We start from the raw sequence: 12,411 nt of genomic DNA, 5'->3' as shown, positions 1-12,411 counted from the left end.
GGCTGTCTGGAGAACTCTGGAGCATTGCTGCTGGCTCTAAAAACGGACGAAACGCATGGACAACGGGCACAGTTCCCTTCATCTGGTCTGCACGACGTCTAAAAGCGACCAAGAGAGACAAGACGGCAAGCGCTTTTTGTCTCAGTACACAAATAAGAGAACATCTGTGTGTTAACTGTGGACGGCAGACCCAGGGGAACGGTTACAGGCTCTGGCTTTGTATCTGTACTTGAGATGCCTCCTACCGTTGAATCAGGTCATCGAGAAAACTTTATAAAAACCTTTGAAATTGGTGCCAACCTGTTTGGCTTTTCTGCCTCTGGAATTCCTGTTCCCGCTGATCCACATTAAAGACAGATTCTCAACCTAATTCTTTTAGAAGCTGGAAGTTGGAAGCATTCCTCCAGCAAACCTCCTGCTGGCAGGCTGGGTGGCCGCCTAAGTCACGTTGGAATAGGACTAACCTAGAAATCGGCCAATCAACGATCATCAGTTTTTCCTAAACTCACCACCCAACTCAAGCTCCTATCTCAGCACTGCCTGAAAACATCAAGCAAAGGTGAGCCCCTTTCCCTGGGAAGCCTTTTCAAGTTATGATCCTTACGGGTTGAAATGTGCCTTGAAGAGCTGTGCTTATGCCTGTTGGGCCCACCCAGCTCGCCTGCCAGTCCCCATAAAAGCAGCAGCGTGCACCTGCCGCACAGCTGCGCAGAATTTAGGACCACTCAGGGGCCAGGGAGAAACCACTGCCCTCGACAGTGGGAATAAACCCTCGACTTAAGTCTGCTTGACCTCTCATTCCTCACTGGGGAGACCCATCACAGGAAACCACAGCTGATGTGAAAAGTAAGCTGCCCCCAACCTTGAACCTCATGGAATGGCCAGGGTTCCACTGCCAGCTTTGCCAGCTGCCGCCAGAGGTGTACTGCCCCTCGCAAAAGTAGAGACTGCAACCTTCTAGGGGGAAAAAAATGAAAGCACTCTTAACCTTATCCAGAAAAGGAAAGCAAAAAGCTAGACCTTTAGAACACAAATGGTAATTTCAAGTTCAGAGCCGGTCTATCCAACAGTGATGTGTTTAGAATACTCTAAAAGTCTGAGACAACAGCTTTCTAGTAACAGAAGGCTCCCACAATCCTTCTCTGGACCAGCAACATTACCAAATGCTACAGCTGCCTTTTAAAAATAGTTTCACTTGAAGAGACCATTGTTTCGGAGTGCACGAGGACAGGGGATTCAGAGTACTGCCTAAACGAGCTCCAGAGACGGGCATGAGACGCTAAGGCTGCTGCTGCCGCCACCAAGAAGCCTGTGTGCGAGCACAGGTCACTCTCCACACCTCCCCTCCCGGGAGCCTGTGCAGCCCGCCAACGCCAGGGTCCCGGGATCCAGGGACAACTTCCCACGGAGAACGCATGGCGCGCCTCAGGCTAGTGCGACGTGCAGGCTCACCCCGCATCTGTACCCCTCCCTCCCCACCGGCCTGAGTGAGCCAGAGCCCCCTAATCAGCTGCTCCTTTAACCCCGCCCTGTCTGAGCCAAGAACAGATGCCCTCAGGTGACCTACACACAGAGGCGGGTCCAAATCCAAAGCTGAACCCCAGGAGCTCTGCAAACAAAGAAGCGAAAGGGAAATCTCTCCCAGCAGCCTCAGGAGCAGCGGATTAAAGCTCCACAATCAACTTGATGTACCTGCATCTGTGGAATACCTGAATAGACAATGAATCATCCCAAATTGAGGTGGTGGACTTTGGGAGCAACTGTAGACTTAGGGTTTGCTTTCTCCATCTAATTTGTTTCTGGTGTTGTGTTTATCATAGTTTAGTATTTAGAATTTATTAACAATGGTAGATTTGTTTATTGATTTGGTTGCTCTCTTCCTTTTTTTTTTAACATATATATATAATTCTTTTTTCCTTTTTCTCTTTTTGTGAGTGTGTATGTTTATGCTTCTTTATGTGATTTTGTCGGTATAGCCTTGCTTTTACCACTTGTCCTAGAGTTCTGTCTGTCTGTTTTTTGTGGGGTTTTTTTCGTATAGTTTTTATCGCTTGTTAGCATTGGTGGATTTGTTTTTTGGTTTGATTGCTCTTCTTTCTTTTTCTTTTAATTACTTTAAAATTTTTTTATTTTTAATAATTTTTTTAATGTTTCATTTTAATAACTTTATTTATTTTCTTTTTTGTTTTCTCCCTTTTCTTCTGAGCTATGTGGCTGACAAGGTCTTGGTGCTCCAGCTAGGTGTCAGGCCTGTGCCTCTGAGGCAGGAGAGCCAAGTTCAGGACACTGGTCCACCAAGACCTCCCCGGCTCCACATAATATCAAATGGTGAAAGCTCTCCAGAGATCTCCATCTCAATACTAAGACCCAGCTCCACTCAACGACCAGCAAGCTACAGCGTTGGACACCCTATGCCAGACAATTAGCAAGACAGGAACACAACTCCACCCATTAGCAGAGAGGCTGCCTAAAATCATAATAAGTCCACAGACACCCCAAGACACACCACCAGATGTGGTCCTGCCCACCAGTAAGACAAGATCCAGCGTCATCCACCAGAACGCTGGCACCAGTCCCCTAAACCAGGAAGCCTACACAACCCACTGAACCAACCTTAGCCACTGGGGGCAGACACCAAAAACAACGGGAACTACGAACCTGCAGCCTGCAAAAAGGAGACCCCAAACACAGTAAGTTAAGCAAAATGAGAAGACACAGAAACACATAGCAGATGAAGGAGCAAGGTAAAAACCCACCAGACCAAACAAATGAAGAGAAATAGGCAGTCTACCTGAAAAAGAATTCAGAGTAATGATAGGAGAGATGATCCAAATTCTTGGAAACAGAATGGAGAAAATACAAGAAACATTTAACAAGGACCTAGAAGAACTAAAGACCAAACAAACAATAATGAACAACACAAAAAATGGAATTAAAAATTCTCTACAAGGAATCAATAGCAGAATAACTGAGGCAGAAGAACGGATAAGTGACCTGGAAGATAAAATAGTGGAAATAACTACCACAGAGCAGAATAAAGAAAAAAGAATGAAAAGAATTGAGGACAGTCTCAGAGACTTCTGGGACAACATTAAACACACCAACATTCGAATTATAGGGGTCCCAGAGGAAGAAGAGAAAAAGAAAGGGACTGACAAAATATTTGAAGAGATTATAGTTGAACACTTCCCTAATATGGGAAAGGAAATAGTCAATCAAGTCCAGGAAGCACAGAGAGTCCCATACAGAATAAAACCAAGGAGAAACACGCCAAGACACATGTTAATAAAACTATCAAAAATTAAATACAAAGAAAAAATATTAAAAGCAGCAAGGGAAAAACAAAAAAAAAAATAACATACAAGGGCATGCCCATAAGGTTAAGAGCTGATCTTTCAGAAGAAACTCTACAAGCTAGAAAGGAGTGGCGGAATATATTTAAAGTGATGAAAGGGAAAAACCTACAATCAAGATTACTCTACCCAGCAAGGATCTCAGTCAGATTCGATGGAGAAATTAAAACCTTTACAGACAAGCAAAAGCTAAGAGAGTTCAGCACCACCAAACCAGCTTTACAACAAATGCTAAAGGAAATTCTCTAGGCAGGAAACACAAGAGAAGGAAAAGACCTACAATAACAAACCGAAAACAATTAAGAAAATGATAATAGGAACATACATATCGATAACTACCTTAAATGTAAATGGATTAAATGTTCCAACCAAAAGACATAGACTGGTTGAACGGATACAAAAACAAGACCTGTATATATGCTGTTTACAAGTGGGTCTGAGACCCACTTCAGACCTAGGAACACATACAGACTGAAAGTGAGGGGATGGAAAAAGATATTCCATGCAAATGGAAATCAAAAGAATGCTGGAGTAGCAATTCTCATATCACACAAAATAGACTTTAAAATAAAGACTATTACAAGAGACAGAGAAGGACACTACATAATGATCAAGGGATCAATCCAAGAAGAAGATATAACAATTGTAAATATTTATGCATCCAACATAGGAGCACCTCAATACATAAGGCAAATGCTAACAGCCATAAAAGTGGAAATCGACAGTGACACAATAATAGCAGGGGACTTTAACTTCCCACTTTCACCAATGTACAGATCATTCAAAATGAAAATAAATAAGGAAACACAAGTTCTAATGATACATTAAACAAGATGGACTTAATTGATATTCATAGGACATTCCATCCAAAAACAACAGAATACACTTTCTTCTCAAGGGCTCATGGAACATTCTCCAGGATAGATCATGTCTTAGGTCACAAATCAAGCCTTGGTAAATTTAAGAAAACTGAAATCATATCAAGTACCTTTTCCGACCACTACGCTGTGAGACTAGATATCAATTACAGGAAAAAATCTGTAAAAACTACAAACACATGGAGGCTAAACAACACACTACTAAATAACCAAGAGATCACTGAAGAAATCAAAGAGGAAGTCAAAAAATACCTAGAAACAAATGACAATGAAAACACAATGACCCAAAACCTATGGGATGCAGCAAAAGCAGTTCTAAGAGGGAAGCTTATAGCAATACAATCCTACCTCAAGAAACAAAAAAATCTCAAATAAACAACCTAACCTTATACCTAAAGCAATTAGAGAAAAAAGAACAAAAAAACCCCAAAGTTAGCCGAAGGAAAGAAATCATAATGATCAGAGCAGAAATAAATGAAAAAGAAATGAAGGAAACGATAGCAAAGATCAATAAAACTAAAAGCTGGTTCTTTGAGAAAATAAACAAAATTGATAAACCATTAGCCAGACTCATCAAGAAAAAAAGGGAGAAGACTTAAATCAATAGAATTAGAAATGAAAAAGGAGAAGTAACAACTGACATTGCAGAAATAAAAAGGATCATGAGAGATTACTATAAGCAACTACATGCCAATAAAATGGAAAACCTGGAAGAAATGGACAAATTCTTAGAAAAGCACAACCTTCTGAGATTGAACCAGGAAGAAGTAGAAAATATAAACAGAACAATCACAAGCACTGAAATTGAGACTGTGATTAAAAATCTTCCAGCAAACAAACTCCCAGGACCAGATGGCTTCACAGGCGAATTCTATCAAACATTTAGAGAAGAGCTAACACCTATCCTTCTCAAACTCTTCCAAAATATAGCACAGGGAGGAACACTCCCAAACTCATTCTTTGAGGCCACCATCACCCTGATACCAAAACCAGACATAGATGTCACAAAGAAAGAAAACTACAGGCCAATATCACTGATGAACATACATGTAAAACTCCTCAACAAAATACTAGCAAACAGAATCCAACAGCACATTAAAAGGATCATACACCATGATCAAGTGGGGTTTATTCCAGGAATGCAAGAATTCTTCAATATATGCAAATCAATCAATGTGATAAACCATATTCACAAACTGAAGGAGAAAAACCATATGATCATCTCAGTAGATGCAGAGAAAGCTTTTGACAAAATTCAACACCCATTTATGATAAAAACCCTGCAGAAAGTAGGCACAGAGGGAACTTACCTCAACATAATAAAGAGCATATATGACAAATCCACAGCAAACATCATTCACAATGGTGAAAAACTGAAACCATTTCTTCTAAGATCAGGAACAAGACAAGGTTGTCCACTCTCACCACTATTATTCAACATAGTTTTGGAAGTTTTAGCCACAGCAATCAGAGAAGAAAAAGAAATAAAAGGAATCCAAATTGGAAAAGAAGAAGTAAGGCTGTCACTGTTTGCAGATGACATGATACTATACATAGAGAATCCTAAAGATGCTACCAGAAAACTACTAGAGCTAATCAATGAATTTGGTAAAGTAGCAGGATACAAATTAATGCACAGAAATCTCTTGCATTCCTATATACTAATGATGAAAAATCTGCAAGAGAAATTAAGGAAACACTCCCATTTACCATTGCAACAAAAAAAAAAATAAAATACCTAGGAATAAACCTACCTAAGGAGACAAAAGACCTGTATGCAGAAAACTATAAGACACTGATGAAAGAAATTAAAGATGATACAAACAGATGGAGAGCTATACCATGTTCTTGGATTGGAAGAATCAACATTGTGAAAATGACTATACTGCCCAAAGCAATCTACAGATTCAGTGTAATCCCTATCAAACTATCAATGGCATTTTTCATAGAACCAGACAAAAAATTTCACAATTTGTATGGAAACACAAAAGACCCTGAATAGTCCAAGCAATCTGGAGAAAGAAAAACAGAGCTGGAGGAATCAGGCTCCTAGACTTCAGACTACACTACAAAGCTACAGTAATCAAGACAGTATGGTATTGGCACAAAAACAGAAATATAGATCAATGGAACAGGATAGAAAGCCCAGCGATAAACCCATGTACATATGGTCACCTTATTTTTGATAAAGGAAGCAAGAATATACAATGGAGAAAAGACAGCCTCTTCAATAAGTGGTGCTAGGAAAACTGGACAGCTACATGTAAAAGAATGAAATTAGAACACTCCCTAACACCACACACAAAAATGAACTCAAAATGGATTAAAGACCTAAATGTAAGGCCAGACACTATAAAACTCTTAGAGGAAAACACAGGCAGAACACTCTATGGCATAAATCACAGCAAGATCCTTTTTGACCCACCTCCTAGAGAAATGGAAATAAAACCAAAAATAAACAAATGGGACCTAATGAAACTTAAAAGCTTTTGCACAGCAAAGGAAACCATAAACAAGACAAAAAGACAACCCTCAGAATGGGAGAAAATATTTGCAAATGAAGCAACTGACAAAGGACTAATCTCCAAAATTTACAAGCAGCTCATGCAGCTCAATATCAAAAAAACAAAGAAACAACCCAATCCAAAAATGGGCAGAAGACCTAAATAGACATTTCTCCAAAGAAGATATACAGATGGCCAACAAACACATGAAAGGATGCTCAACATCACTAATCATTAGAGAAATACAAATCGAAACTACAATGAGTTATCATCTCACACCAGTCAGAATAGCCATCATCAAAAAATCTACAAACAATAAATTCTGGAGAGGGTGTGGAGACAAGGGAGCCCTCTTGCACTGCTGGTGGGAATGTAAACTGACACAGCCACTATGGAGAACAGTATGGAGTTTCCTCAAAAAACTAAAAATAGAACTACCCTACGACCCAGCAATCCCACTACTGGGCATATACCCTGAGAAAACCATAATTTAAAGAGTCATGTACCACAGTGTTCACTGCAGCTCTATTTACAATAGCCAGGACATGGAAGCAACCTAAGTGTCCATCGACAGATGAATGGATAAAGAAGATGTGGCACATATATACATGGAATATTACTCAGCCATAAAAAGAAACGAAATTAAGTTATTTGCAGTGAGGTGGATGGACCTAGAGTCTGTCATACAGAGTGTAGTAAGTCAGAAAGAGAAAAACAAATACCGTATGCTAACACATATATATGGAATCTAAAAAAACAAAAACCAAAAAAAGGTTCTGAAGAACCTAGGGGCAGGACAGGAATAAAGACGCAGACATAGAGAACGGACTTGGGGACACGGGGAGGGGGAAGGGTAAGCTGGGACAAAGTGAGAGAGTGGCATGTACATATATACATTACCAAAAGTAAAATAGATAGCTAGTGGGAAGCAGCCGCATAGCACAGGGACATTAGCTTGGTGCTTTGTGACCACCTAGAGAGGTGGGATAGGGAGGGTGGGGGGGAGACGGAAGAGGGAGGAGATATGGGGATATATGTACAGCTGATTCACTTTGTTACAAAGCAGAAACTAACACACCATTGTAAAGCAATTATACTCCAATAAAGATGTTTTAAAAAATAAATAAATAAAAATAAAAATAGTTTCACTTAATTTAAGAAGACTTCACAAGTTAAGTATTCAGCCCAAAGTCTACTGAAAAATGAATGCTAGGTTAAGTGACAAATGTGGACTGCACGTGAGCTGAGGCCCATTCCTGTCATTACGCCCTCTGTTCTAGAATCCAGACTATTGTAATCACCAACATAATGTACATGATTTCAGCCCAAACCTAATTTCCAACGGAAAATATGCATTGCATTCCTTTCATTAATCATTTTAAAATCTTCACTTTTGAAAAAATAAAGTCTTTTTATCCCAGTGGCTTGAAAGGAACTCAAATATATAGGAACCTTGCTTAAAGTTGCTGTCATCCCACTGAATAATATTTTAATCTCTTTGATGAAGCAGTAGTTTTGTACCATGCAATTTAATCTCTCAGCTCTGATACATGTGGTAGGAAGTAGACATCTAAAATGGAATGGAGATTTTTGTGGTTTTCTTTCAAGACCTTAGCAAATGACCAAACTTGGACTTTTCGGGACAGAGCACAAACTGGAATAATCTGATAATAATTTAATCCATGATTACTGCACACTTATGGTGCTGACAATACTGGAGATGTGTTTTAGTAACCAAGTGACTGAAAACAAGCCAGATAACTATATGCTAATGAAATGATTAGGGAAGCAGAAAGAGAAGAGATGGTCCTTCCAAGATGTATACCGAAGAATCTAATTGAAGAATTGATGCATACAATCTGAAAAAAAAAATGATTCAATTATAAAATGTGGTGGGCGTGACTGCACAGGTCATCTACCTAAAGGACTGGTGAACCTCCTCTGAGCTTTGTTTAGCTACAAACAGGGGAGATGATGGACACCAGTTGTAAGCCTACTCTCTACTGTTCAGGTTGAAGTTCTAACAATTCTACCTGGTTTCGCTCCCTTTGTTACCTGGCCTTCATCATGAATGTTAGCCACAAAACAAGGTGATTCCAAGAAGCCGCACACTGTACAACAATACAGAAATAGTCACTGGAAGTCAGGTAGAGCTGTTTGTCACCTTGGGCAAGCACGTTTCTTAGCCTCTTCAGGCCTCAGTTTACCCCTCTGTAGTATGGGGATAATACTAGTCCTTTTGTAGAACTGTGAAAATTAAATGAGATGGTCTCTAAAGCCCTTGACACAATGTTAGTGTCAAGACTTCCTGGAGCTCACAGGTGAAATACATTGACTTGGCAACCGCCTAATGTCAAATACACCCAGCACTGGTTTTTGTGGGGTTTTTTTGCCTCCAAGTTCTATACTTTGCTGTACTGATGCTTCTCAGCCAAGTATTTACATGAGGCAAAGGTGCCATCAGCGCTTTCTCCGGAGTCTATGTTACGGTGCTTTCGTCCCCATCCCCCCCGGGAGTGAAGGAGGCCATCACAAGGGAACGGGCATTCACTGGTTTCATCAACAGGTGCCAAAGAAAAACAGCGCCAGGCACTTGGTCGGACCGCCTCCTAAGTCACCCCTCTTAGATGGTCTTGAATCTGTAACGGGTCCCAGGGGAGCGCGGGGCAGAAGGGACCAGAGGCGGCTCTCCAAGAACGGACCCCGCCGGCAGGCGCGCAGACCGCAGACCCCTGTGGGCCGCCTGTGCACCCGGGAGCAGCCACACGTGTCTTCTGGCGTCCCCGGCGTCACTTCATTCAAACTGGCCACCCGCCACCCTGCGCGTGCGACGCCCACGCCTCCGCCACCTCCGCGCCGCCCGGGACTGGTCGGCGACCAGGCGACCTTCCCTCCCGGCATCCTCCCCTGGACAGGGGACCAGGGCGCGGCCCGAGCCCCGGCGCCGTTGCGCAGTCGCCGGCCCGGAGCCCCGGGCGGCGCCGCCTGCCGCACTCACCGAGCGTGGCCACCGTGCCGGCCTCGAAGAGCAAGCAGTCCCCGCGGCCGCGCGCCTCCAGAAGGATGCTGCTCTCCCCCGAGGCCTCCAGCCGCCCGAGCAGCCGCAGCCCTTTGCTTAAAGCCATGGGCGCGCGGCCCGCCGCCGCGGCTCCCCGCGCTCCCGCAACTTCCAGGAGTCTCACTTCGCGCCCACGCCGCCGCCCGGCGCAGGCTCCTCCCCGGCCTCCGCCCCGCCGCCTCCTCTGCGCCCGCGCGCGCCGCCCCGGGCAGGTGAGGGCGCGCGGTCGCCTCCCCGCCTCCCGGCCGGCTCCGCCGAGGCGCCGCGCTCCCCCCAGCGGCCAGGCAGTGGTGGGAGGCCTCCGGGCTCGCTCGGGGGCTAATCCGGGGCCCGGGTGCGGAGGGGAAGTCCCCCTGCGGTGGGCGGCAGTCAGGAAGGAGGATTCCACACATTCCTCGGCGCGGAGGAGGCTGCAGTCTGCCGGGCGCCCTAATGCGCCTGAAACTTTACAGGACGCCCGCGGCCTTATATGGGCAGCCGGGGCCTGGCCAGCGCCGCGAGGCTGGAAACCACCGGGCCCTCCGCTGTCCTCACTGGTCCTCCCAGTCCCGCTCACGCCTCCCTCTCTCGTCTACTTCTGCGACCATGGACGAGTCCCTGCTTCTCTGGGCCTCAGTAGCCCTACGGGTGAAGCGGGATTAGAAACTGTACCTACTTCGTAAAGTTGCGGTGAGGATGGAGTTAATTCGTGTAAAGGGCTTGGTGAGTGCCTGGCGAGTGGAAAGTGTTCCGTAAGTGTTGCCTTCTACTAGCTTTCTGTACGGAGGGTACTGCGGTCCACTGTCCCCCGCCCAGGTAGAATTTGGGAGGATCAAAGGTGTGTTTTCTCGGAGAGAACTGAGACCCTGATCTCTAGACCTGCCACTTACCGTGTGAGCTTGACTTCTCTGAGCCCGCTTTTCTCCTTTGTCGGATGGTGACCGGCACCTGCCCCACCGGCTTACAGGATGGGTGCGGAGGAGCCTAACGCTCGGGAGTAACGCGCAGGGCCAACTGTGAGACGCTGATGGGTGTGGGTGCGCCAGGGCGGGGCCCTTCCCTCTCCCTGCCCGCGCCCTTTCCCTCCATCTTGCAACCCCTCCTCCCACTCTGGTGAGTGTGTACAGTCCTTGACTTAAGGGTAGATACTACAACAAGCCAGTTTGTACTCAGACATGTGGACAGCAGCACATATCCCTGCATCCTCCACTGGAGTACGTGGACCTGGCAGCTATGCAGGGCCCCTCTTGGCACTGGGTTTTAGCCAGGATGTCGGGAATGGTCTGCAGGGGAGGGGAGAGAGAAGAAGGAGAGGGATTCCCTGGAATCGCCCTTTGGGTGGGTTTGGGGGGCCTCGTTTCCTTCTCCTGTAAGGGATGTATATGGATGGCCCTGAGACCTCCGTCAGGATGTTCCCATCAGGCCCCACACTCAGTTGGTTCCTCTCACACCCATTCTGCTCACATGGAGAAGGCTGTGGGATAAGCCATTTGTCTCTCGGGCAAGTTCCAGAAGGAGCAGAGCCCCCGGTTGGCAAGCAGGATGGTGGCGCCCTTGCAGAACACTCAGGAATGACCAGGAACGCTTCCTATCTGTGCCAGGGCGCGCGTGGTCCACGCTGAGCGGCCGAGACGCCTCGGCTGCGCCTTCAGGATGACGGAGTGGGAGACAGCTGCACCTGCAGTAGCAGAGACCCCCGACATCAAGCTCTTTGGGAAGTGGAGCACCGATGGTGTGCAGATCCATGGCATTTCCCTGCAGGATTACATCGCAGTGAAGGAGAAGTATGCCAAATACCTGCCCCACGGTGCAGGGCGCTACACGGCCACGTGCTTCCACAAGGCGCAGTGCCTCACCAACTCCATGATGATGCACGGCCGCAACAATGGCAAGAAGCTCATGACTGTGCGCATCGTCAAGCACGCCTTTGAGATCATCCATCTGCTCACAGGCCAGAACCCCCTGCAGGTCCTGGTGAACGCCATCATCAACAGTGGCCCCCAGGAGGACTCGACCCGCACGGGGCGAGCTGGAACAGTGAGGCGGCAGGCCGTGGACGTGTCCCCGCTGCGCCGTGTGAATCAGGCCATCTGGCTGCTGTGCACAGGTGCCCGTGAGGCCACCTTCCGGAACATCAAGACCATTGCCGAGTGCCTGGCAGACGAGCTCATCAGTGCCGCCAAGGGCTCCTCCAACTCCTACACTATCAAGAAGGATGAGCTGGAACGTGTGGCCTAGTTCAACCACTGATTGCCTGACCACAGCTGCAATAAACCTGTTTTCCCTTTGGGGTGCCCCCCCCAAAAAAAAGAATGACCAGGAACCACCAGACATTCCATCCTCTGTGGATACCCTCTCAGGGAGTGATTTGGGAAATAAAGGAAATGTGAACAACAGCAGAGATTCAAGTCATTCCTGAGCCTCCTGCCCCCTTGTCACAAATTCAATTATGTGGTGGATATCCCGGGTATGATGCTCATACGCTATCCAAACATTTGTAAAATGGAGACATTATTTCCTTCTGAGAACAGTGTGCCCATTAAATGAGGCAGAGTAGCCTTTGGCCCACTTTTTCTTTCCTTTTAGATGCAAAGCTCACTTCTTCCAGGAAGCCTTCCTGGGATGCTGAGGTTCCAGAC

At 45.6% G+C, this 12,411-nt stretch overlaps 2 protein-coding genes across 13 annotated transcripts in view; one reads left to right on the top strand and one right to left on the bottom strand.

Moving 5' to 3' along the window:
* Positions 1-10,696, bottom strand: part of SYNJ2 (synaptojanin 2) — a 113,592-nt gene extending 102,896 nt beyond the window's left edge. For 9 of the 10 annotated variants that reach the window (XR_013830792.1, XR_013830793.1, XR_013830794.1 and 6 more), the window contains exon 1: positions 9,734-10,143. Coding sequence is in view for 4 of the 10 variants with exons in the window: in XM_079939355.1 (XP_079795481.1) it covers positions 9,734-9,860 (127 nt within the window). In the remaining 6 variants the exon portion in view is untranslated. Of the gene's footprint in view, positions 1-9,733; positions 10,144-10,662 lie in introns of those variants that run through there. The other variant, XR_013830791.1, reaches the window with a different exon arrangement.
* LOC307195317 (small ribosomal subunit protein uS7-like) lies at positions 10,137-12,168 on the top strand. Of its 3 annotated transcripts, none has more exons than XM_079939362.1 (2): positions 10,137-10,462; positions 11,374-12,168. In XM_079939362.1, the coding sequence occupies exon 2, from the start codon at positions 11,426-11,428 to the stop codon at positions 12,008-12,010; it is 585 nt and encodes a 194-aa protein (XP_079795488.1). In that variant the 5' UTR covers positions 10,137-10,462; positions 11,374-11,425; the 3' UTR covers positions 12,011-12,168. The 3 variants fall into 3 exon arrangements, with proteins under 3 accessions (XP_079795488.1, XP_079795487.1, XP_079795486.1); XM_079939361.1 differs by having other exon boundaries at positions 10,137-10,495; XM_079939360.1 differs by having other exon boundaries at positions 10,137-10,524.
* The last annotated feature ends 243 nt before the right edge of the window (positions 12,169-12,411 follow it).

This window comes from Stenella coeruleoalba (assembly GCF_951394435.1).
Source record: "Stenella coeruleoalba genome assembly, chromosome: 12".
NCBI lineage: Eukaryota > Metazoa > Chordata > Mammalia > Artiodactyla > Delphinidae > Stenella > Stenella coeruleoalba.
The sequence above is the reverse complement of the archived record's forward strand: the minus strand, read 5'-3'. Positions and strand labels throughout refer to the sequence as shown.

Coding starts and splice junctions, on each gene's coding strand:
- LOC307195317 (XM_079939360.1), top strand. CDS start 10,469: ATGGAGTTAATTCGTGTAAAGGGCTTGGTGAGTGCCTGGCGAGTGGAA. Junction 10,525..11,373: donor TGGCGAGTGGAAAGTGTTCC/GTAAGTGTTGCC, acceptor TATCTGTGCCAG/GGCGCGCGTGGTCCACGCTG.